Genomic DNA, 25,914 nt, shown 5'->3' with positions numbered 1-25,914 from the left:
AGCTTATGTTAAAGCCTTCTGTTTGATGTGTTAAAGCCTTCTGTTTGATGTAAATTTGATTCGATATTATAGCTTAGTTCATAAAGCGATACTGCTCTCGGGAATAAATCTTTTCGGTTTCAAAATTATAACAAAATGTGAACGATGGAAAAATAAAAGAAAATATAAATCCTATCCTGTAGTTTTATTTCCGACTTTAAGAAATGGATGAGGAGGCAAAAATCGAGAAAAAGATATTTTCGATAAAGATTATTATTAGATCCGCTATATATAAAACATTTCTTTACATATATCACCATTCGATGGGCGCGGCATTAAACATAGTTATTTAACCTAATCCATCCATGTACTATTCAATGTTGAAAGTGTAAGTTAATATAACTCACTTAAGCTAATGTAGCTGATTTCGTTCAATTGATCTTGTTCTTCACAACGACTTTATGATTAGAATAAATAAGTAAATCAAATAATGAAAAATTAGCATTTAGGGAAAATGCAATTTATTTGTCGTTTTATAGTTCCTATAGTTTTATTCCTTACTTTACAAATTCACTTATCTTAAAAATACTGTGAAATGTAAAAGTACTAAAAATCGAAGCGTCCTAGACTTTTCGATGTGAAAAAGTAAAACAGAATAAATTTTAGGAGATGAACTGATGCAAAATGCAAGATTCCTAGAGTAATTTTCCCTAAGAAGTTGTTCTAATAATTGGGGACGTGCTTGACCTTGAAATTCCGGAATCGATTAAAGTGGATTTTATTTTTTTAAGTCAAATTGATTTGCAATTTTCTTGTTAGTATATTGTATTGTAATTTCAAGATAAGTTTTTAAAAGTAAAACAACCAGTAACTTATGGTTTCAATCTCTTAAATTTTACAGTAAGGTTTTTTTCTAGAAAACAAAAGTCTTTCCTGTTTAGACTTACTAATACATATTTCAAAAAGTCATAAAAAATTATGTGCGAATTTACATGTAAACACTTCGCATCTTGTGAATATTTCATGTGCTTCGAGTAAAAAATCAAAGTGCGTGTGCTGAAACATCTGGATTAAGTAAATCGACAGATGGAAAAATCAATTCACACATGCCCATTATGCTACTCAAGTTTAATGGATTTTTATCTCTAGTTACACATTTCTTGTAGGCGTACTTTCATGAAACAAAAATGTTTAGATGACTCTTTTTTTAAAGGAGGAGGAACATTCTCTATGAATCTTGAATATATCTATTTCTAATCTCTATGTATCGTATATTTAACACGAATTTATGAAACTTTTCAATCTTGATTTAGGCGTGAAAGAAGTTAATAGTATCGTGAAATTATCTTTTATATAAAAAAATATGCGTACTCCATGTTTAGATATTTAAATTAAAACACTCAATTGTCTCAGAAATTTCCAAAATTATCCCTCCTTTCTTCTCTTATACCCATTTATTTTTTATAAAATCAATTGTTTTTTTTTCCTCTTCCCGCTGTTAAATTACCCTTACTTTTTAGTATCTTGGGTCCACCCATTATGATACTTAATTCATTCTTTCTTTACATAATTGCCTAATTATTCGCACATACGCAGCGCGTCTGAACCCCGGTGCTAATCATATATAAGACAAAACTAACTTTTTAGCATAAAAACTTGTCCAAAATTAATTTCAAAGTCGTTTACCCATTAATAACAAAATTTCCTCGTAGCCACCACTCATCAGTCGGCATAAATATCATTTTTACCAAAAGTACGAAATTGTGAAATCAGATATGATATTTATTTTTTTTCTTTTTCCTCTTGTATATACTAAAAAGGGCTAACATCACCAAAAATCTCAAACACCATAATACACATGTACTACATTGGATGTACTAATTTGGGATAAATAAATATTTTGTAATATAAAAATCAATTTGGGCTAAATGTGATACGGGTGCATCAGTTCAATAATTTTTTTATATCACGAAAATTAATTTTAGGTAGATTCAATCCCAGAGTTGTAATTTGAGATTTTTAGTGATATTAAACCGTTGAAGGTTATATTCTTTTTGGAGCTTCGAAGAGTAACTCAATTCGGAGTGAGCATGATCCCAGTCCAACTCAGGAATCGGACCATACTGGACCGAATTGTCCGGTTTTTGGCTATTCTACGGTAACCGGTCTGGTGTCACTCTTCCAGATTCCGGTTCAGATTTCCCTCATCGTCTTCATCATCAGTCTTCGCCTTGCCCAGTGCTCAACTCTTGTCTTTCTCTGGATCCGCAGTTTGGAAATGCATTCTTCAGCCATCTCGAGACTAACCAACCTCCACCGCCACCTGCAGCCCGCCGACTCTAAGCTTCCCGAGGTAACGTCAGCTCCATCTTCTTCGTCCGGTCTTCGCCTGTTTCTCCGACAATGTCGCGCTCCCATTGCGAAGCAGCAACGGATCGAACTTTCCTTTTTTGAGGAAATTAGGACGTCTCTCCCCATCACTAGCTTCAAAATTTGTCCTTTTCCACCGTACACACAATCACTCTCTCTCTCTCACTGTGATACCAGTTCTCGCCCCCTTAAATTTCGTTGCAGATTGAACGAATTGCGTTCGTTCGCCCTTTACTGTTGATGATATCGAAGAGCTTCGAAGCTGGGTCGAAGAAAGTTTGATCCTTTGACTCTCTTCGCACTTGGGTTCTTTGCTTTTCATGTTCTTTCCGTGTTCGTTGCTCGAGAGATCCCGAACTCAAACGGCTGATCTCACCGAAATGGATGATCGCTACTTGTTTTTTCTCATTTTTATCAATCTCGGTGAGGCTAAGGCATATTTGCAGGGCGGTCGAGGGTACTCGAGTGTCCAGTGACAAAAACTTCCCGAAGCTCGTATTTTGCGTCTTCTTTGCCTTAACCAGTAGTCGTGTCTCATTTGAAACTTGGGTCGGAGTGGCTTTTCGACGAGCTTGCGTGAAGAAGAGATTTAGCATCCAGAACTGCCGCGGAAATAGCGGCAAATTTGAGTTCTGTTGGTGAAGATGTCGAGTATGGAGTGAACTTCAATAGGAAAATAGGTGATTGATTTTATTTTAGGATGTCTTGTGCAAGAGTAATTAGTTACCCAAATGTATCAGAGCCCCATTTGTAGCCAAAACTTTCATCTATTGTGTTTTATTTTTTTGTACTTCGGAGAGTTGGAGGATTATGATAGTTCTCTAAGTTACCGCAAAGAGGATTGAGGTTGCACTTATTTCCTGCGTTTCTCTCTCTCTGTAGAGTGACGATGCCAGTGGACTGATGAAGATATCTCCGGAGGTGGCTGAGGCTTTGTCGAGTGGGAAACCAGTTGTTGCCCTGGAGTCCACCGTCATTTCTCACGGTATATGCTCTGATTCCATCTCCATGTTGCCGGCTGTGTTTAACTGCTTGCGATTCTCTGCTAGTAATCGTTTTCATTTCTGCATGCCCGGTTTCCTTCTATCAGGAATGCCTTATCCTCAGAATCTCGAGACTGCTAAGCAGTTGGAGGCAATTGTCAGGGTAAATGGAGCTATTCCTGCAACAATAGCCATCTTAGATGGTGTACCATGCATAGGTATCCTTTGTCGCCTTCATTATCCTTTTAATATGGTTTTCTGAAAGACGTACTCTTCTAGCTGCAAAAGTTTCAAGTCTTATTCTTCTCCAACTGTATTCTTCCATGAGTAGGAATGATAAAAGTCATATTGTAGGTTGAGACATCTAATATTAGCCAGAAAGGACTGCTACTAGATCTTTCTCGCCAGCTTTTAGGACATGATGTTTGATAGAATCTAGAAGGAAGGATGCCTTAAATTGTGAATGTGCATATTACTACATCTTTCCTTTGGTGCTCTTCTGTAAGGATGAGCTGACCTACCTCTGATGTAGATAGTGACAATGCTGGTCCTCTTATTAAATCTCACTTGTTATTCCATGTGCAGGCCTGAGCTTGGAAGACCTACAAAAGCTTGCTAATCTTGGAAGTAGAGCTCAAAAGACGGCTCGTAGGGATATTGCGCATGTGGTGAGTGGCTCTTGTACTTTGGCCCATGTTTGTTTCTCACCATAGTTATTTTTTTTTTTCTTTCAAGTGAAGATGGAGGCATTTTTGGTTCTTGGCTTAGGATATACTGATGGAATGGATCATACAATCTTCCTTCTTATGTTACAAGATCTCATGGTTGTAGCTCTTATAATGTAGACCAAGTTCCACTTGGAGTACAAAAAAGTTTGAAATGTAATATTTACAAGGTTCATCCTCATTGCCAATTCCATACCTTCAACTTTTGTGAAGGCTGCTTCGTTTTCGGCCAGTTTGTTATCAGTATAAGATCAAGTTCTTGGGCATGTCACTTAGTGTGCAAATTCCTATGTACTCTGGCCCCACGTGGCAGTGGCTTTGGACAGTGGCAGCTAGCTTGGTGAGGCATGGCCTCGGCTGCCAGAATCCTTATTCTAAATGTCATACCTATAAAATGCTCCCCAGCACATCAAGGGTGGTGGCAGCAAACCTAGGGGTGCTGAAAAGGCAAAGGGCATTATGAGGCTATCGAAGGGGTAGAACGGGCCCTGACCAGTTATTCGAGGATTTGCTTGAAGTGATTCGTAATATTACTGCTGCATAAAAAACAAACTAGCTCTACTTGGAACAGTGTATATATGCTAATATGACTCTTCCTTTAATAGGAGCTGCGCTAAACCATTGAATTTTTTCACGAGAAATATCAAAACAACTTTCTACTATGTTTTCTTGATGCATAAAGTACTAAAACTGTGGAAATGATCATCCCCTGATATTTTGACTTTATCAACAATACTTGCAATAATCAAACTTTTCGACTGCCAAATCTATGCCTAGAGTGAAGCATACGTGGGAAAATGAGACAGAAAACAGTCGTGATGGATGACATTTCTTCCTTATCATTCCCATTTGTGGACATCTAAAGGGCGGTTGCGACACCATTGTTCGATCGTGCTGATGTTAAAGATTGATTGTGGCCTTTATAGGTGTCTATTAGAGGAAATGGTGCGACAACAGTTTCTGCTACCATGTTTTTCGCATCCAAGGTCAGCACTTCTGTTTCTCTCATCTCAATTCGTTTTATTTCATTTAAAGGCTAATTGTCGAGCAATTTTCTCAAGTTGTACTCAAGTTCCTGCAGGTTGGCATTCCTATTTTCGTTACTGGAGGAATTGGAGGAGTGCATCGACATGGCGAGAATAGTAAGTTTACTTTGACTAGAGTCTGTCTACTTGATTTAGAAGCAACCAAAATTGGTGATTCTGTACTTTTACTAAACATCCATGGACTCTCATAGGAGTACCATCAGTGCTTCAACTTCTTTTCCTTCTCTCTCCACCACCCATTCCCTCTCTTGGCATTGGCCATTGAAATATTTTGAACATCAATTGCACTTTGGATATGGTTAGTAAAATTCAGACATTGTACACCCATTGGTAGAGCCCCCAAATCCTTTCTCCTTTTCCACACACCACCCTCATCTTACTCTAAATGTTGCAGCCACAAAAGTCCTCTCCCAGTCCATGGCCCCTACAGGTGAATTTAAGTAATGATTGCTCTTGGAACGAATGGCCTTGGGTGGGGGTGCCATTGCCACTTGGCGATAGCTGCAAAAATTTTGAACAAAGCCATAAGATAATGTTAGCTTTTTATCTCCTCCGTCCTCTTTTTCCACCAAATTCTTTAGTTTTGGTGTGCTTTTTCTTATAAACTCGAAGACAACTCTTGTCCTGTCCCTACGAAGGATTCCAAGATGCACCAGACAATGTCACTATCTACTTCAAGAAAAAGAGGAGTCATACTATTGTTTCTGACATTTTGTGCATTTTGTGTACAATTCCATTGCCTTGAGCTTTCATTAGTGGAGCCTTTGTGATCTTAGGACTGATGTATATTACCTTGTCTTTGTAATTCACATGTAGCACTGGACACTTCATCTGACCTTACAGAGCTTGGAAGGACTCCAGTAGCAGTTGTCTCTGCTGGTGTAAAATCTATTCTGGACATTCCTAGGACCCTTGAATACTTGGTATGATCGGATTTTTCTTCGGAACCTATTGACATCGAACAGAAGTTAATGTACACGGACATCAGTTGTTGATTCTATTGTTCCATTGCAGGAAACCCAGGGTGTTTGTGTTGCTACATATGCTACTAATGAGTTTCCAGCTTTCTTCACAGAGAGGAGTGGTTGCCGGGTCAGGACAATAAACCCTATTTTGTGAAAAACCTGTCTAATTTTTTATTTGCATTTGTCATTTGCTCCTTGCTGCACATTATCATTTACTTGGAAATGAGATGGGCAGTTTGGATAGTGTGCGGTCTAGTTAAGATAGAAACATGTGGATCTAGATTTTAAATTATGAAAGAGGGGTTGAATGCATGGTTCATCACATGTCCAGTCCCTTATGATTATTGTTTTGATTTGCTTTGAACAGCCATAAATGTGATATGATGAGATTTTGATAATTCATTATCACAATTTCAATGGCTTAGCCAGAACAAACAGAGTGCCTCCTATTAGTCCTATACTTGACCAAAACCACGTTCTTGCAATCTTCATACTGCATCTGTTTCAGCTCATGATATCTGAGTTACAGGGGGGAGGCGTGCCATATGAATGGTAGATAAGGAAACTAGTCTCCTCAAGGTCCTCCGGATTTAACAGAACCTGCTTTATGCTTTTGTGATTTTCAATTTTCATTGAAGGAAAAGTTTTCAGCCGTTTAGACTGTTTTCACTGTAGTTTCTCAAGTGCCAACAATAATTTTGTGTAGAGGACAAAGTAAGCAACTTGATTAGAGATTGTGAACTCTACATAGTTAAGTATGCAACTTTATTAAAGATCGTGTACTCTACATAGACGTAGTTATGCTGGAGGTTTCGAAGAGCTATGTATTCTGAATGTCTCGATAGGCTGAAATTGATGGTGGATTCTATAGAAGACAAAGGATCGCCCTCATGATCCTTGGAGTTTATATTTGTAGCAAAGCAACTTATATGACTGTGCCAAGATCTTGCACCAAGTCTGCTGAAACTGTCTCAAATAATGTCTAGGTGCCTTGTCGTGTAGACACACCCGAAGATTGTGCTCGACTTATAGGCAAGTGACTGAGGTCCTTTGTCCCTGGTTTTATCTTCTTATTATAGGGTTATCTTGCATGCATCTCCTCATAGCTGTTCTTCATGGCAGATGCTAATATGAAGCTCCGGCTAGGAAGTGGAATCCTTTTTGCCGTACCGATTCCCAAAGAACACTCAGCTTCTGGTCAATTAATTGAGGATGCGATCGAGAGAGCCATTGGAGAAGCTAGGTGAACTTCTCTTTTTGTTTCCTTATATTGTGTATCTAAATATTGTTTTTTCATTTTTTCAGCCTGATCATCCTCTTGCATGTCTTCTGTATTCATATAATGTCTTCTCCTTTTTTCTGTATTTTCAGGGCTAAGAATATAACGGGAAATGCGGAAACCCCGTTCCTGCTATCTAGAGTCAATGAACTTACAGGAGGCACCTCGCTCGCGTCCAGTATCCTTCTTTTGACCATTTATATGCTTTAACTTCTATTTCTGCTTTTCATGTTGTGGTAACAAGTTATATTGGTGCATTTTTGAGCGACCTATTTGTTGCAATGAATTAAATTAACAGCGTTTCAATCCATACGCCTTCGGAGACTAACTTAAGAGTGGAATGTTCCACTGCACCTTGCAATAATAACTGGATTTTTGGGGAATATTGATTTTCTTGACATACAACAGATATTGCGTTATTAAAGAACAATGCTCAAGTTGGGGCTAAGATTGCAGCAGCCCTTGCTCAACTCAGAGGACATCAAAATAGTGGTGAGTAATGCGAAAGCATATCACTGTCCGGTAACCATTGGTAGCATTTGACAGAGGAAAGAAAAATAGAATGAATTCAGCACAAGGACTCACAGTCTGTCCATCTGATCGAAGATACTTAGAATCCTGCAATTAAATGTTGCAAGATACAAAGAATCATGGTTCAATTTGATTCATGGATGTTGGCAAATTGTCTATATGGTTCATTATGGACTATGGAGAAGGACGGAAGGTGTAAGACATAATCAGGCTGCCTGAACTGATTCGGTACATATTTCTCCTTGTGACAGGGTAGGCTGAAACTGATCCTTACAGCCCTCGGGTACTACTCAGGTCCGATCATGAGTTTGTAGTACCCTATCTCTTACTTTAATTGTTATGTTTTATGTTAGCATTGATGTCTGATGATCCTTTTCATTTATCTAATGCCGGATAAAAGGATTCCATTTGCACATTTCCTTCCAAAGGTCATGGAAGACGGATCAGGTCGGTCTTCTGCTCGCTTCTTTTCACCGTCTGTTGTCCCTCTCTCCTGGTTGTGGATGCGGTGTTTTCTCAACTCTTTTCCAAATGTAGATAGCCCATTCTGGGTCGGTGTCCTCGATGCTTTAGATGAGCTGCGAATAGGGCCGGTCATGATGGTTACATGGATCGACCGGATCATTTTACTGTCATCCTTGGAACACCAGCTCCATCACTCTTGGAGGAGTTCAGTGATTTGACATTGTTCCTTGAACTCTCATCTTTGTAAAGACACGGTGACTTTATTCTTTTATCAACGATCATCCTCGGGAATTCATACAAAATCCTTCTTTTGTTTTCTAGCGATGTCCTTGACATATGCTGCTTAATTCCTATCGATCCGTAAGATTAGATGATGAGGCGACAGACGATTTTAGACAATTCCATTAAGAAGAACACCAGAACACGGACAAGAGCCTTGAAATCTGGCCCCCGAGAAAATTGCAAATGCCAATGAAACATGGCATGAACTGGACTCGTTCAAAAGAAAGTCATGTTGAATCATCGTAAAATCGTACAACTACAACTGATGTTGTTTCCACAATCTTTTATTAGTCTAAAGGTAAGTTGGGAAATATTTTTAGCAAATCAAGCCAATCGCATTTTAAGAATATAATGGGCAATCGCTATTAATTGTGCTCGTGAAGTATGAACCAAACGTTTATTTGATGTAACGTTATTGACCCTAGTTATCTCATGACCATTAGGATGAGTAAGAATTTTTCTTATTCTTGCATTTTTCAAAATTGAGTCGTGCTCATCTCCACAGTGCATGCTGGCCGGAGCGACATTGCCGCAAGATCATGCCGTGTAGACCATGTTCTCTGTGCTGCTCAAGCACTCTATCTTATCGGTCACCAAGTTGCGCATGCATCTAGCTCATCGGGTCTCCAACGTCGTCCTCGCACTCCTAACCACCACGTGGTGATTGCCGACGGCCAATGCTCTGGGCGATGACTACCATGAAATAAGAAATGGACCTTTACACTAGAAACAACCATAATACCCGTCGACACAGCCGTTAGCATTTTGATATTTCAATTGGCCTTTGCATTTTTCCGACTCATCGTCGACTTTGACGGTGGTTTTCTTAAGCCGAAGACGTACCTTTTTCCGATAGAGACCGAAAAAACATATCTCATAGATCCGGTCATAACTACGCATCAGAAGATCTGGTGCATTAATTCTTTCAATTAATTAACACTAGAGATGCACTAAAAATAAAATTTGAAAGATACAGCTTGCTGCCCTTTACCGAAGGTCGATGTATATCTTGTCTAATCCTACAGTGAGTGGGCCCAGCCCAAATCCTCAGCTCGGCCCAGTATGAAAAAGGCTGGTCGTGCTCGCAGCCCATGGGCCTTGGCCCATCTCCAAGTTCGTACTCGCTCATCAACGTCATCATCATTCATCACCTTTTTCCCGATTGGTGATGGTGTCGTTTTACTTGATTGTTGGCGAGGTTTGGCCAACTAATTCCGATGTCGTATGGCGCTTGCCCCCAGCACCTAAAAGTTCTCGTCAACGTCAACGCGATTGCGGTCCAAACCCCACGCGGTGGTAACCTTTTTAGCGACTCCACACCAAATTTTGTGTCGGCATTCTCCTTCTTTGGACATTGTTCATTTGATTTTGCTTGGAAGACTATTCGAGAGTTGATTTGTCCTTGTAATCATAACCCCTTTTGATCCTTATAGCCTCACTGTTTATTTCTAAATATTCTTGACCGAGACTCGCTCGCCCTGAAGTGAATTCTCTTGCCGTGGAGGATAAAAAGGGAATTTGAAATCGGATAACGTCGTACAAAAATATTACGGTCAAAAGTTTGCCCAGTGAATATGTAGTGACGAAACATATTTGTATTCGATGCATGCCTATGTTTCGCGGATCGTTTATTTGACGCATGCGTAGATGATGTAGAACCGTGTTCTCGTCGTCATCGAGCTGAACAAGAACCGAAAAGTTCGATCTTATTTCGTCAGAACCCGACATCCCTCGGAGGAAAGAATGGATGATACCACCAACTCGTGAAGGACGGTCTCAAAAGCCCCCGTGAAGCGTTTCCTCTTCCACGCTCTGTCCGCGAACTCTCTCGGACCGTTTCGGATTTTTGCACGCGGCAAGTACCACGAGGCAAAGGCAAAGGGCAACGGATTTGCCTCGTGAGAGGCCTTTTTGAGCGTCCTAACGACAAATGCTACGCATGCCTCGGTGCATCGAACGTTAATCGTCGTGCATTGAGCGTTATAACTTTTTTTTTTTGTAAAAATGGATAACACCAAAGCATGCTTTGAACAATAGGACAAAAGAAGAGTCAACCCCAATTAAAACGGACGAGATATGGACTGACCGTATTTTTGACCCGTTTAACAAACGTGTTCGCCGGGCCCCGGTTGACCCGAATACGGACGCGCCCTTGGCCGGGTCTTGGGCCGGCATTCGCTCCTTCCTCTTTATTTCTCAGGGGAGCACGCATACCTTTCTCTATCGGCAAGCATCAGATCATATTTTTTGTCTAATTCCCTCTCTCTTTTTTTAATTTTTTTTAAATACTTTATAAAGAAATTCTTCGATTTTTCAAGGTACTCATTACACGTGACATTAAAAAGAAATGTAATAAAAAAACAGCAACATTTTCTTATTTGGTTGCTCAAAAAAATTGCGTGCTGGGCACTCTTTGACAAATTCTTTTATTTTTCCAATGACCGCTTTTTTTTCTTTTTCCTTTTCCTCTTTTTTACTTTTATATTATTTATTTATGTTTTTTGCTTGTTCGGGCATTAACTCACGTGAAAACACCGACCATACAGAACCTTCGTCTTTTCCTGTTCTGGGGGTCGCCGCTCGAATTAAAGGAGTTCTTGTCCTTTCAGCTCGTGCGTAGCCCTAATCGCCCACAAAAGCGCATCAACTTTCGCTCATTTGCGTTAGCCGTCAATGGCAAGAGTGCCAACTTTTTCCGGTTACCCGTAGCACCTGCTTTAGACCCGTTTGGTAACGTGTCAAATAGTAAAAATTTCTATTCTTTTATTTCCAGAAATAGTTTGGGAACAGAAATGCGTTTGGTAAACTTTTTATTCCCTGGCATATTTTTGCAAAAATTTGTGCCCAGAAACAGTTTTGAAAAAGAAACAAGAAGTAAAAAAAAGTTGCTTCTTGTTTCTCGACATAATTTTGAGAATGAGTTCTTTTTCTTCTTTTTCTTTTCTTCTTTATGTTGTTCTTCCCTGGGCTGTGGTCGGTCGCCGACGGCCGGCCGGCCGGCCGCCGGCGACCAGCCATAGCCCATGGCCGACGAGGGCGTCATGGCCCTCGCCGGCCGCCGGCGGAGGCGAGGGTCCCCCTCGCCGGCGAGGGCGAGGGCTGGACCCTCGCCGCCTGGGTGAGGTGGCTCGCCGTCGATCATGGCGAGGTCGGCCTCGCCTGATCTGGGCGAGGCCGGCGGTGAGGCAGGCGGCCAGGGCGGTGGCGAGGGCTGCGAAGCCCTGGCCTGTGGCCGGTCGCCGGCGCCGGCAACCGGCCATGGCCAAAGAAGGGAAGGGTAGAAAGAAAAAAAAAATTAAACAATTTAAAATATTATTAATAAAAAGAAATTTTGTGTAGTTACCAAACGTATTCTGTTCTTTTCTATCCCAGGAATAGAAATTTTAGACAGTTACCAAACGCCTTTAAATGCTCAGAAATTTTTTCCGGGCACAGAATCAAAAAGAATCATTTCTGAGTAGAAATAGTTCTCGGGCACAGAATGATTGTCATACGCACCCTCAGTGTGCCCGAGACAAGATCAAAGAGAATTTCGCGGAAAATGTGATATTTTTAAAAAATATTTTCTAGAAAGTTAATAACATTTTTTCGGTACGTGGTTGAAACCTGAAGATAAGTTAGAAAATATTTTTCTGTGTTCGATAAGAATTTGATTTTTCTAAATAGACATATATTATATGGACGATAGAGATTCACGCATAAGCAATTCGGAAATCGGAAATGGGTACTAGGTCACGAGTTCGGCCTTGATGGACCCCAACCCGATCGTCGAGGACCCGAACCCGACCTCCATGTACCCGGGGACCAAGAACCGAGGAACGGGCTCCGAGATCCCGCTCGGCCTCAAGGGACCTAGGCTCGGGCATCGAGGTCCCGAGCCCAATGTCGATGAACACGTGCCTCGCCTCAATGGACCTGGGCATGGACGCCGGGGTTAGCTCATTTTTTCTTATTTAGGGTTTAGCGGCAATGTGGTGGTTTTCGCGCGTTTCAACCAATTCGCCTCCCCAGCAATCTTAAGGGTGCACACACCCTCATCTCCGAGCAATCTCGAGGGTGCACTCCCCTCGCCTCAGTCCATCATTTAGCTTTAAGAATGCTCAAAACTAAGGTTAGCATTTGAAACCACAATGAGAGGAGCCAACTCCCTTACTGTCTAACCCAACATTTTGCTCTTATAAACAAAAAAACCCAAGCATTTCGTTTTAGAGATATGAAAAACGAACCGCCCAAATCGAGAATCGCCCGGACCAAATCGGCCTGTTGGGTCCGATTCCCAGTTCTTAAAAGTAGAGCAGTGTCTAAGCAGTCCGGTTCCTAGTTCAAAGGGGAAACCGGACCGACTACATATACTTTTTTTTATTTTTTTTATTTCTTGAAAAAAGTTTGTTTAATGTAATCTAAACTCTAAATGAATTTCATTGACATAAAACTGGTTTCAGTAGATTGGACCGGACCACTGGTTCTCGGTCCTAGGACCAATTGGTCCCTAGTTGGGACCAATCACCCCTATTTCGTTGGTTATACCACGTAGCTGCTAGAAAAATTGCACTAAACCAACATTGTCCTTAGGGACCCACCACCTCTTCTTGGGGCTTGGGTCCATCCTCGTCCGAATGATACAAAAATTATATATTTGTCTAACTATACGAAATGAATGTATTAGTGTATATTCTATGCTATTAATCAATTCCCTCTTCAATTAAAAAAAAATTAAGAATGCGTTAATGTGGATCTCACTTGGATTTTCTCTCGGATCATGCCCATAATTACCAAACTAGATACACTAACTAAAATGTGACCTTGCCATAAACTTAGATACCATACCTAAAATGTGACTGTGCCATGCAAAGAAGGAAAGACTACAACTTACCTCACTATATCTCCCAATCTTTATTAGGTAAACTAGGTGGTCACAGCCAAGATTGAGATATGGACAATTTTGCAAGTCTCAATTTTGGTTAACTCGCATTCATTCCAATACCTGATAAATGTTTCCATTTTGCGACTCCTCGTGGAATTTTTTTTTTTTAGATTGACAATAATGTAATAAAAATACATAATTTGCACATGAATTCCTTTATTTTTTGCTTTTTTAGTAACCATTTTTTCTATTTGGTGTTATCTACTTTTTTCATACCTAGAAGTTTGATAAATTTCAATGTGATTAATCACTAAACGAGAAAATAGAAACATATAAATTCAAAGTGTATTCGTTCAATCGATCATTATTTTCTAAATATTCGAACACAGTGAGAGTAAAACGTTAGAGTCTCGCGTTTTTTACGTGAATGAGGAACATTTTAGACTTTTGAGGTCGCAAAAGAATCATTTTGAACTTTCAACACTGCAAAATTTTATTTTGGTTCGCATTAATGGTACTTCTATTACGGATTAATCTTTTAAGAGCCGCTACGTCAACGTTTTATTGTAAAATTAGGCATGTAATTAATAATTACCGACTCCTTCCTCGGTATTATCGATCTTTCCTGCGTATAAAAGGGCTTCAAAGTAGTCCGTCTCAATTGCGTCCTCCGCTCTTCAACTCTAAACCCTACGGAGGCGCCTGCTCCGTCGATCGCCGCCGGGCTCAAACGGTGGATCAGAATCCGACTTCTCCGAAATCCGCTCCTCACCGGATCAAAGCATGCTTGCCCTGAAGGTTAGATCTTTATCCGAGCATTTTTTTGGTAATCTGGTATATATATTCAGGTTTCGTCTACTTCGGCATCTACGTATGTTTTACGTCGCACGCAGATACCTTATTCCCATAGCCCTTTTTCTTTTTTAATCAAATTATCCGAATGCCATTAATCTAATCATCTATCTAGATCCCACCCATAATTACAGATCCGATACCGCAATCGAGTTCCCTTCCGCTCGCCTCTCGTCCTCCGGCACCAATGCCGGGCTCTATCCGCCTAAGGTCTCGAATCACTAGGCAAATTCGCCACGGACGCCGGATCGAGCTATTCTCGCACCGCTTTTAACCTTTACACCCCTCCTCTTTTTTCCCCCTCGTTACTTTTACCCATCAAAAAGCCACGCTCAGCTCCATCGTCGAAGGAGGACGGGAGTTCACCCGTCGCCGGCTCCCCCCCCGGCGATTAAAAGAGGGAAGCTTCGTAATTGAAAAGGATCAGCGCCTAATATTAATCGGAGAGGATCCACAATCCACAATCCAAATCCCAAAAGGAAATGAAATCCAGAGAGGGAAGAAACCAATCACGTCGATGTTTTTCGAGAGAAAAAAACCAAATTTGGCTGCTCGCGAACACTCTCCAATTCCCGCGACAATTGGACGGAAAACCAAAATCAAAATTCGCCACTTCCTGAGAAAACAACTCGATAGAGATTCGATTCTTTTTTTTTTCCGTTTTTGGGTCCCTCCCGTCGCTAATCCGACGAGAGCTCTCCGACGCGCCGGCGATCAGCGAATGGGAGAACAGAGAGATTAGGAGGAGGAGGAGGAGGAGGAGTTGGGAAAGAACCCCCCCCCTCCTCTTTGACCGAAAAGCGAAAATGGTCGCCAGTTCAAATCCGCAAAAGGCAAAAGAGATCGTCTTCGCTCACACTTTCCGCCTTCCTTCTCTTCTCTCTTCTCTCTCACCTCTCCCCGGAAGGTAACACCCCCCCCCCCCCCCAAAAATTCATGCAATAAAGAGGGAGGGAGAGAGGGAGAGAGAATTCGTTTCGGTACTTTCCCAACTCCGCCCTCTCAAAGACTCCCCAGGACGGGAGATTCGGCGGCCGACCCAGATTTTCTTGCTCCCTCCCCTGCCCGCAAAAAACCCTCTTTCTTTCCGTCGCTCGCTCGCTCGCTCTCGATGCGCCGTGCCTCGGCGGCGATGCGATGATTTTGGGCAAGTGGGTCGTTGCGCCGGAGCGATCGCGGGGGCTCTGGAGTTGAGAGAGGGAGGGGGGGCGCGCGCATGGAATTCGTTGGCCGGACCGTCAGGAAGGCGTTCAAGGGGCTCGGGAATTCTGCCGGGACGGTGAGATCATACGACCCGGCTTCTGGGTTGTTCAGAATCGTGTACGGGGACGGCGATTCGGAGGAGCTGGAGTCGCGGGAGATGGCCGCGCTCTTCCGGGACGGCGCCGGGGCCGAGGCGGCCGGCGGTGCGGTGCGACCCGGCCGGAGGTCAAAGAAGCGGCGCCATGCCGGAGCTGAAGGTGCGGGTAATGCGGGTAATGATAAAGTAGTTGTCGTTGGTTTAGAAGCTGTGGGCAGTGAGGGGTTGCGGGGCGGGGAAGGGTTTCGTGGCGATTTGGAGAGAAATGTCTGGGTGAGAGAGGATTTGAGGGGGAAAATTGATTTGAATGATCCGGCGGAAGAGAATATAGAGGACCATTTGACAGATGTGGTGGTGTGTAATGGCTATTCGAGTAGACATGTGGATGGGAAGGGAGGCTTTGATTTGAATTCTGGGTTGGATTTGAATGAAGGTTTGAATTTGAATGATGGGCGTGATTTGAATGAGGGTTCCGAGGTGAAAGCTGTGAAGAGAAGTAGGATCGACTTAAATTTGGATGCGACTAGTGATTTGGATGAGAGTTTGGAGGAGGATTCCCTTTCTGAAAGAAAAAAGTGTCTTATTGATTTGAATTTAGGAGTTGATGCTGAAGTGAAGGATGTTGAGTGCAATGTCAATGGACAGCTATGTGAAAGCATGTCATGTCAGTTGGTCGAGGACAATAATGTAGACATCGCCAGAAATGGGGAAGAAAGATCCATGGAAGTTAACATTGCCAATGGAACTTTCCAAGAAGCTCCTGTAGAGATTGATGGACCTACTGGAGTGAGACCTATGAGTGGCTCTGCAGATATTGCTTGTGAAGAAGCCAGGTCTGGTCCTGTCGATGTTTCGGTTTCATATGTATTTGGCAAGGGATCTTTTGGAGATATAACTTGCGATAGTGCAGAAGATTCTAAAGTATCTTTGCCTCAGAAAGATGGCGCCTTCGAGACTTGTGATGCCATGCATACCGGGAATCAAGGCAATTTCGCAAGCCCATCTGAACACGGAAGTAGGCGGGGAAGGAAAAGGAAGTACTTGAGTAATTTGAACTCTGCCGGGACAGTATTGAGAAGAAGCGCACGGAGAGGATCTACCAAAACTTGTGATGCTGGCGTGGCCCCGTTGGATGCCATCAGTGATCTCGCATCATCTCCTGCTGTTAGCGCAATAACGGAAGACAAACCGGAAGAACGCATTGTAATTCCTCCGAAGTTGCAATTGCCCCCTTCTTCCCAAAATGTAAAGTTTGATGGAATCTCGGTCCTGGACGGCTTTTGTGTATATGCGTTTTTGAGATCATTCAGTAGTTTGCTATTTTTGAGTCCTTTTGGGTTGGAAGATTTTGTTGTCGCGCTAAAATCAGATTCTGCTAATTCGTTAGTTGACTCCATTCATGTTTCCCTTCTCATAACACTGAGGAAGCATTTGGAGCACCTCTCCTGTGAAGGTTCTATGTCTGCATTGAATTGCTTGAGGTATCGTGGTTCGTTTCATTGTATCGTTTATCCGCATGGTAATATGGAAAGGCTTCTCTTTTTTCCTTTTGTTGTTTTCCTAAATGTGTTTTTGCATTTTGAAATGTAGGAGCCTTAATTGGGACCTGCTGGACTTAGTAACGTGGCCCATATTCTTGGTTGAATACCTGTTGCTGCATGGATCTAAACTCCAGGGCGATCTTGAGCTTTGTCACCTAAACCTTTTAAAGGATGATTACTACAAACAGCCTATACCTGTAAAGGTTGAGGTACTGCGGTGTCTGTGTGATGAGGTGATGGAGGTGGAAGTTATAAGGTCAGAACTTAGTCGGAGATCTTCGGTGACTGATCTTGATGTTGATATTGATCGGAGCATGAAAAGGACAGGTGCAATGGATGCCTCAGGTAGAGCTCGCTCGACTGAGGAGACTACTGATGACACTGACTGGAATAGTGATGAGTGCTGCCTTTGTAAGATGGATGGAAATTTAATATGCTGCGATGGTTGCCCTGCTGCATATCATTCAAGGTGTGTTGGAGTTGTGAATGATCTTTTGCCAGAAGGGGACTGGTATTGCCCTGAGTGCACTCTAGAGAGAAACAAGTCATGGATAAGACCACGTAGGTCTGTTCGTGGGGCAGAGCTATTGGGAATTGATCCTCACGGTCGACTTTATTACAGCTGCTGTGACTATCTATTGGTGTAAGTTTCTTGTTTTTGGCACGATAAAGGGAACATCTTTTATAAATATAACCTAAATACTATTATATTGTACTGCTAGGAACCTGGCCACTCTTCTAAAGTCGTTTGCTTTGCGGCTCTGCCTTACTGTTTGTATTCTCATTGATTTACAGCGTCTACGTTAATGGTCAATTCATGTTACCTTGCTCGACCTGGCGTTCGGTGTAACAATAATGACACATAGTTGATATGCCACTGCCTAGTTGTTTGATGAAGTCCTAAAGTCTGACTTGCGATGACAATTACTTAGTGCAAAGATGTCGACTTTTTTTTGTAACTGGTAGAAAAATGAAATGTTTTCATTGTGTTTTGTCAGCATGATGTCTCCATGTTCGTGAACTTGTGTTCATACTAAGTGGCAAAAATCACTTTTCATTTTCTTTAGCATTCTTTGACCCTGCTATTAGTTTTTCTTGTTTCCACTTTGTTACGAGTCTTTACGGCATGAGATGTCCATTTTATGTTTAAAAAATGCTCGACCTTACCTACTTAATCACATAATACTCAGGGCTCATGCAAATTTTTTTTTTGGAATTTGCAGGTTGGATTCATCTGAAACTGAAGCCTCTTTCTATTATTACAACAAAAATGATCTGAATCTCGTTACTGAAGTACTTCAATGTTCAGCGAAAGCTAACTCTGACATATTGAAGGCAATCAATAGTCAATGGGGCATTCATTTCAGCTCAAGAATAGCGAAGGCTAATCTTGGTTCCTCAAATTCTGTTCCCCCTTTGAAGGTGCCTGTTAAGGGACAATTTGTTGCTGCTTCTATGACAGTGGCATCCCTGCCTTTCTGCGCAGCTTATGAAGGTATTGATAAAGCTGATGATGACAAGCGCTTGGAAAAGGAATCTCCCTTACAAGCCTCTGACTTCACTGGATTTGAAACTTCCAAATCTGGAAAAGAAGTGGCTACTGTGGCAGAAACTCCACACGTGAGTTCAGAAGGCTCATTTGAAACTACGTTAACTAGTTCAGATCCAGCCAAACAATGGCAAAGCTGTTCTAATGGATATGTGCAGTTGCTAGAAAAGTCTGAGATTCCTGGGACGTTCCCTAATCATGGAGATTTCTGTATGACATTTACCATCTCAGAATGCAAAGCAGATAAAACAGAATCTGCAGCTGCAAATGCCTCCTCCTTGACATTTATCTCTGCAAAAAATGATGAACCGGTGGAACAAGGTCGAAACACTTACGTGAATCTTTACAAGTTTGGACAGATAGCTGCTTCTGTTGCAGAAGAATTAACAGAAAAATCGTCAGACAAAGTTAAGGAAGACCATGTAAGATCGGCTGAGGAAGCAATATCAATTCAGATGAAGGCCATCTCAAAAAAATTTGCTAAATTTAATTGGCCAGATGAGATAAGTGTTGCAGCTCAAAAAGAAAAGTGTGGATGGTGTTTCTTATGCAGATTTCCGAGCGACGAGTTTGATTGTCTATTCAAAGTGTATGCGGAGCCTGCTCAGGAAGGTTTTGGGAGTGAGATGGATATTCTACAATCACAGCCGAGCAAGAAAGGCCACCTTATAGATGTCATTGGTCAAATCATCTCGATGGAACACCGTTTACGTGGGCTTCTATTGGGTCCATGGCTGAGTCCACATTACACTAAAATATGGCATAGAGGTGTCACCAAGGCATTGGATTTGGCTTCTCTGAAGTCTTCGTTGCTTAAAGTAAGTTTCTCCTCCTTACTTTTTAAATCTGTTGATGTTAAAATTGGAGATTCTCTGAAGTCTTGTATTGGAATTTTCAAAATATAATTCTTTTTTTTTTTATGCACAGCTAGAGTCAAATTTGCGGCATCTTGCAATTTCAGAAGAGTGGTTCAAATATGAGGACTCTTCTGTGATGCTTGGTTCAGCCTCTCATGTCGTGACAAGTTCTTCATGCACATCTTCAAAGCCTAGTAGTAGCAGAAAAAGGGGCAGGTGCTCAGATCTCGAGTCGAACAAGCCTTCACATAGTTCTTCAAGCGGACCTAGTATGTTTTGGTGGAGGGGCGGTGGACTCTCTCGTCGGGTGTTCAATTGGAAGGTTCTACCTCGTTCACTAATTCACAAGGCTGCCAGACAAGGTTCGCCCTTACCGGTTCTTTGATGCTTTGCTTGGGGTATGATATGTGTATATAAACTCTGTTTGGATTTTGAATTTCTGCAGCTGGGTGCGTGAAGATTCCGGGAATCTTATACCCTGATGGTTCAGATTTCGCAAGGAGGAGTAAACATGTCGCCTGGCGGGCAGCTGTCGAATCATCAACAAGTACCGAGCAGCTTGCTCTTCAGGTCCTACTCCTGTGTTCATATTTCTATTGTTCTGAAATTTAAATCTTAAGCTCCAGTAGGCTGCTCACATGCATTTTCAGTTGAAGAGAGATGGTCGTGGATTTCTCATATTTATTGGGTCTCAGTCTCTCAATTTTTTGTGCCTAATCTGGTTTATTTTTGGATGCCACTGTCAGCTCCCCCTACAATGGTGGATCGTTTATGATCCATCACGCATGCTTACATTAGATGTGAATTACTCCTAAAGTATGATTATTTTTGCTAAACATTTGTGTGTGTGTTCTGTATTTTCTTTTCCTGTGAAGAAACAATGCTTGTGAGGTATCTGCAATCTGCATTCAGTAACACTACATTAGGTGGGCCTTATTTGATGGTTCATTAGTTATTGTCCCATTGGCCGAATGAGAATTACACTAAAATTACACTTGGTATAGATAGTAGTAAGTATTGTCTACAAAGAGTGGTTGTCCTCCAGCCTGCCAATCTTTGGAGATGTTGTATTGTAGTAGTACATGCGATTATGCATGCATTGTTACTACTACACAGGTTGTTCACCTTAGCCCTCTTTAACTATTACCTTAATTTTATTCAAAGTCACCCGGTATGAAATTAGCCTTCTCTACTACTGAAGTATGCTGGTAGCTAATGTTTGCAATAATCTTGTGCCTTGTTATCAACATTTACTGAAATATGTCCATTCTCAATCATGTCTATTTTATGAGTGTTTAGGTGAGTAAGGCTGGGGTTCAGAAGCAAGTGATCGTTGTTTGATTTCTTTTTCAAGCTAAAGCCTTGCACATGTCTTTCTGCCTTGTCGCAGTGTCCTGTTACTGCATTCTGGTTGATGTTGCGTCTTACCTAGCAGCTATCATTGTACTTATTTTGTTACTTAAATACTGGGCTGATTAAATTATTTCCTTACTTTGAAGCATAGTCATTTATCTTTGCAAATAATTTTAATGAAGTCTAATGGCTGATTTATTGTGTCCAGGTTAGAGAACTTCATTCAAACATCCGGTGGGATGATATTGAAAACACAAATCCTTTCAGCAAGTTTGATAAAGAACTCAAAAAGTCAGCGAGGGCATTTAAAAAGGTTATTATACGCAGAAAAGCCTTAGACGGAGATGCAGCAAAATATCTTCTTGATTTTGGAAAGAGAAGAGTCATCCCTGACGTTGTTTTGAGACATGGATCAATTGTTCAGGAAGGCTCCAGTGAAAGGAAGAAATATTGGCTGAATGAATGTTTTGTCCCCTTGCATCTCTTAAAAAGCTTTGAAGAGAAGAGAATAGCCCGGAACTCTAATAAGACGAGTATATCTGGGGACTCTGATTCTCATACTTCAAAGAAGTTCTCTGATAAAATGAGTTCTACAAGACTTTGTGAGGTCGATATGACATTGAAGAAGCAACTCCGCAAGGCAAAAGGGTTGTCCTATCTCTTCTCAAGAGCAGAAAGAGCTGATTTTTATCAATGTGGGCACTGTAAGAAAGATGTTCTAATCAGGTATGACCTGTTTTTGCAACTATATCTTCTTGTAGTCTTAGATCTTAGGCTGGAATTGTGCACGTGATTATATCTGTGAGAGACAAGAAGGTACTCACTTCGGGTCTGATTGAACAAGCTATATTTGTGTGGCTTACTGTTGGTTAACATTTCTTTTCCTCCCTTTAGCCCATAAAAAGAAGGTTAGCCAATGTCTTCATGCTCTGTTATGTTCATTCCTGTGGGTGGTTGGTGTCATTTTTTAATGCTATATAGAAGATGTTTGTATTCTTACTGGCTTCTTTTGTAGCAGTGAGTTGCCTTTGTGATATCATAATCTTAATTATAATCGATTAATTTTGTCGCAGTCAGCTTCTGACCGCAATCTCTCTCTCTTTGACTCGTAATAATCATGTTGACTTTAGGTTTTGTTGGTATAAAATTGGAGGAAGTGATCTATCTCTAGAGGTTTAAGGGGTTTTCTTGAGAATGCATTAAGAGTTGGAATATTCATGTTCTCTTGAGAATGTGTTAATTGATCTATATCTTGAGAATGCATTAAAGGCTAGAAATTTTAATCTATTTTATCAGTTGGCGCAATACTAGGAAGGACAATCCTTTTGTATTCTTGAGTTCAAGGTTTTCCTGAACAATATATTTGGAATTCGGTGCTTCCAGATAAAATCCTCTTAGATCAGTTGATTGTTATATCTTTTTTTTTCTTTCAGTATTTTGTCATGATTCTCATTCTTGGATTTCTTCCTTCTGAATCTTCTCTTTTTTCTTTGGATTGCAGGGAAGCTATAAGCTGTCAGTACTGCAAAGGTACGTGATTATGGGGATTGCATATCAAGTTAAATTTGATCTTTATAATTTTAACTACCTGCACTCTATCACTATTGCATGAATTTGATTCGTAATAGCTTAGTATCATTGTTTAAGAGGGAATGATGGAGATCAGGGGAATTTCCTTTCATGCGGATGTGTAGTTTGCCGCTCTTTGGACATTGCTGATTGCTGAATGAATCCTCAAAAGATTAGGCATGACTTTGCCCAATAAAAACACCGCCTAAAGTTAGATATCCTTAGTGCAAAGAAAATATTAAATTAGGTATCCTTGCCATTGCAGACAGTGTCGTCATCTGTAGAAGTTTAAAATGGTGGGGCAAAATTAGCTTGACTGAGAAGAAAGCAGATGTCACAATCATCTAAAACTTAAACGTGAACATATGGTACGAATAGTATTTGCTGTTTTCACAACGAATTGTAACGGATTAGATATGAATAATAGAGAGACTCCTCGCTTTTCGGCCCTTATGCAGTGTGGGAAAGAGTTAATTGATGGATTCTCTCTGTGCTTATCAATTAAGCCTAGTTGGTTTGCTACTTCCCTTTCCAGTTTCCACGTGTTTTTTGGTTATGGCTTTTTGAGGGCTACAATGTTGGAGTCATTAGCTCTGTTGTATTCTTTTTCTTATCCAAGCCCTTTCCACTAAACAAGGACGTGTTTGTTTTAGATTAGTAGTAAAAAGTACTTTTTCTTCTCTCCTGTCAAAATCTAAAATATTTTTCAAGTTTCAAAAAATTATGAGTAAGTTTTTCAAAAAATCATTAGTATGTCATGTGTGGATTTATGTATCAACATTTTGTATGTTTGGAAAGTTTCAGGTGTTTCAGGTCAAGAAGCTTTGATTAAGTAAAAAGTAAAAGTCGGTGCATACATGCCATTACCGATATAAGTTGCTATGGAGCAATGATCTGTTTTCTTCAGTAGAGAAGTATCTTCTAGCTGTGGGCACGTCTTGAGTTTAATCTGACATACTCTTGGTTGATAAAATTAACTGCTCTTTGTTGTTTTCAATGTCTTTAAAACCGTAAATCAGATTGGTCACTGTATATGGTTTGACCGTTTCAACTGACCTGTTTAATTTTAGTATATTTCGCCAAACAAATAGTTGTCATATGAAATTAAACAATTGCTTGACTCAAGCCTTGACCAACTCATGTGGCCTGGTTGTGCCCGAAATGTTGCTGAGGGAGCATGTTCGAGTCACGTTCTCTGCAACTCTATTTGTTTTATCAGAAGGGGAGAGTTATAATTCACTATTATGTTTGCCCATTAAATAAAAAGGCCACATGTCAGATGGTTGAGCATGGGTACTAGTCCAATAGGGCAAGTTTTGATTGCTTGCGGGGCCATGGATATAAATTACTTTAAAAAAGTCAAGATCTGGTTCAAACTGACTGGTTCTTGGCTGGTTTTGACATCCGACAGTTTAAGTGTGTGAACTGGACAGGCCTGTCTGGTCTGCTTTTAAAACCACTGGTTGTCGTATTGTAAGTTCTTGCTCATACTAGGTGCCAGACTCAACTCTTCTGGTTCTTCTGGATTTAGTCACTGCCTAAATAACTAATGCTGTTTTGTCTATGAATTCTCTTGCAAACTTCAGGTTTTTTCCATAAGCGGCATGTCCGGAGGTCTGCTGGAGCCATTGCTGATGAGTGCACTTATACATGTCATCAATGCCAAACAGGTAACCCTCGGAAGGTGATGGAGAGGGTAGGGAAAACTGAGAAACCCAGAGGTAATATGAAGGCGAGAATTGGGAAAGGTAAAATAACGGGGAAGTCGGCGAAAAGTGTAAAACCCCTGTCGAAGAAAAGTAAAAAGGCTCTTGCAAAACACAGGCTTGTAAAGATACGTGGTGTTAAGAGAGCAGCAACTGGCAAGCAATCAGTTCAATCATCAACTTGTCGAAGAGTACCTCTTCGTCGTTCTGCTAGACAAGCTATAAAGAACATCGCATTGCAAACTAGGAGCCATGGTGGAATTAAAAAGGGGAAACGAATGAAGTACAAAAGGCGAATATCCAAGAAACCGGAGAAGGATACTTTATGGAAGAAGAAGAGAACAGAGGTCTGTTACAGCCGCTGGGTAAATGGTCTCCTGTTATCTGCAAGGGCATCTGAAGAACGGGTGATGAATTTTCGAAATACGAGACTCGTCGATCCTAATGGAACTGTAAAAGTGGAGCACACTGAGGTGAAATGTCGTCTTTGTGGGGAAGTGGCTCATGATTCTGTGTCAAATTATATTGCCTGTGAAAGTTGTGAAGGTAACGTGCATTGAGTCTAAATGTTGTTTGAATGTCATAAATAACCGTGGTTTGTCTATTTCACAATATAACTTTGATATCTGCTCCTCTGATACAGAGTGGTACCATGGAGATGCTTTTGGACTTGATGATGAGAAGATGCAAAAACTTATGGGATTCAGGTGTCATGAGTGCCTTAAACGGGCTCCTCCCATCTGCCCCTATGGACCGACTACGAAGAGGTTGAAATCTGCTGAGGTGCGGAACGATGCTGCATTCGAGTGTTTGGAGGAAGTGTTAAATGTTAGTCCGCCCTCCAATGAGGTGAACTTTGGAGATGATTCTCTTGGGAAAGAAAATTCAGCAGCTTCAGTTCCAGTGGACGAGGTACCATAGCTAGGGCCATTAGATCAATTAACAATGGGTGAGCAGTTTTCAATGTCAGAAACTGAGTTTGAAGCAGAAGACCACATTACCTTCAAGCGAGATATTGAAAGCGTGTGCATCTTGTAGTTAAACAGAGATGTGAAGCCTGTTTGTGATAGACTTACGGCATTCATTTTCAAAGAGACTTTGAGTACAGAACAGAAGGATGTGTTAGATTGAACTCACCTGCTGGAGTTTCCGTCTGATAATGTTTATGTCAGGAGGAACCACCAGCATCTCCAGTGGCTAACGAGGCACCAAAGTGAACATAATGGTTGTTGTTGGGTTGCTGATTGGGAAGAGCTGTTGCTAACATCAGATCAAGGCCTCACATTACTGGCATCAAGCTAATTGTCAGAGTAGAGGATTTAGAAGTGTATAGATTGAAATAGTGACCCATTTAACGTAACAAAGCTGCCACCTCCATCAGGTTAGATGTTTGTAAATTCTCTAATTTAGGTTATATTCGTGGCAGAAATTTAGAGAATATGCTAGGGTGATTCATTTTACATTGGCGAATAATATTCGTTTATCGGGCTTATGTGGAGGGGTGAGCAGAGATATGTTACAGCTCGAACAAAGTCAGTTAAATGGATCACTGCATTTCTGCAGAAGTTGCAATCCTGTTTCTGTTTACGTTTGTTCTTGCATATAGGGCTCTGAATCTCCTGGCTGGTTCCTTTTGGCCATTGTTTCTTCAACATTTCGGTCGTTGGATCGTGTTATTAAGTTAGAAGCGAAAAGTTA

The 25,914-nt window shown here is 41.1% G+C and overlaps 2 protein-coding genes across 2 annotated transcripts; both read left to right on the top strand.

The window, feature by feature from the left end:
- Window positions 1-2,173: 2,173 nt before the first annotated feature.
- LOC115677936 (pseudouridine-5'-phosphate glycosidase) lies at window positions 2,174-8,111 on the top strand. The gene is made up of 12 exons (XM_030601211.2): window positions 2,174-2,332; window positions 3,232-3,334; window positions 3,440-3,550; window positions 3,918-4,000; window positions 4,984-5,043; window positions 5,139-5,199; window positions 5,920-6,026; window positions 6,118-6,195; window positions 7,055-7,100; window positions 7,191-7,311; window positions 7,440-7,525; window positions 7,756-8,111. Exons 1-12 carry the CDS (start codon window positions 2,258-2,260, stop codon window positions 7,845-7,847), a joined length of 1,023 nt encoding a protein of 340 aa, XP_030457071.2. The 5' UTR covers window positions 2,174-2,257; the 3' UTR covers window positions 7,848-8,111.
- Window positions 8,112-15,381: 7,270 nt separating this feature from the next.
- Window positions 15,382-25,788, top strand: LOC115674400 (DDT domain-containing protein PTM). The gene is made up of 9 exons (XM_030596790.2): window positions 15,382-17,122; window positions 17,232-17,825; window positions 18,406-19,549; window positions 19,659-19,950; window positions 20,034-20,158; window positions 21,150-21,667; window positions 22,443-22,471; window positions 24,097-24,762; window positions 24,860-25,788. Exons 1-9 carry the CDS (start codon window positions 15,558-15,560, stop codon window positions 25,135-25,137), a joined length of 5,211 nt encoding a protein of 1,736 aa, XP_030452650.1. The 5' UTR covers window positions 15,382-15,557; the 3' UTR covers window positions 25,138-25,788.
- The last annotated feature ends 126 nt before the right edge of the window (window positions 25,789-25,914 follow it).

Source organism: Syzygium oleosum, unplaced genomic scaffold, assembly GCF_021117445.2.
Source record: "Syzygium oleosum isolate NSW1041296 unplaced genomic scaffold, Sole_v2.1 Sole_v2.07, whole genome shotgun sequence".
Lineage (NCBI taxonomy): Eukaryota > Viridiplantae > Streptophyta > Magnoliopsida > Myrtales > Myrtaceae > Syzygium > Syzygium oleosum.
Note: the sequence above shows the minus strand (reverse complement) of the source record. Positions and strands in the feature narration are given on the sequence as shown.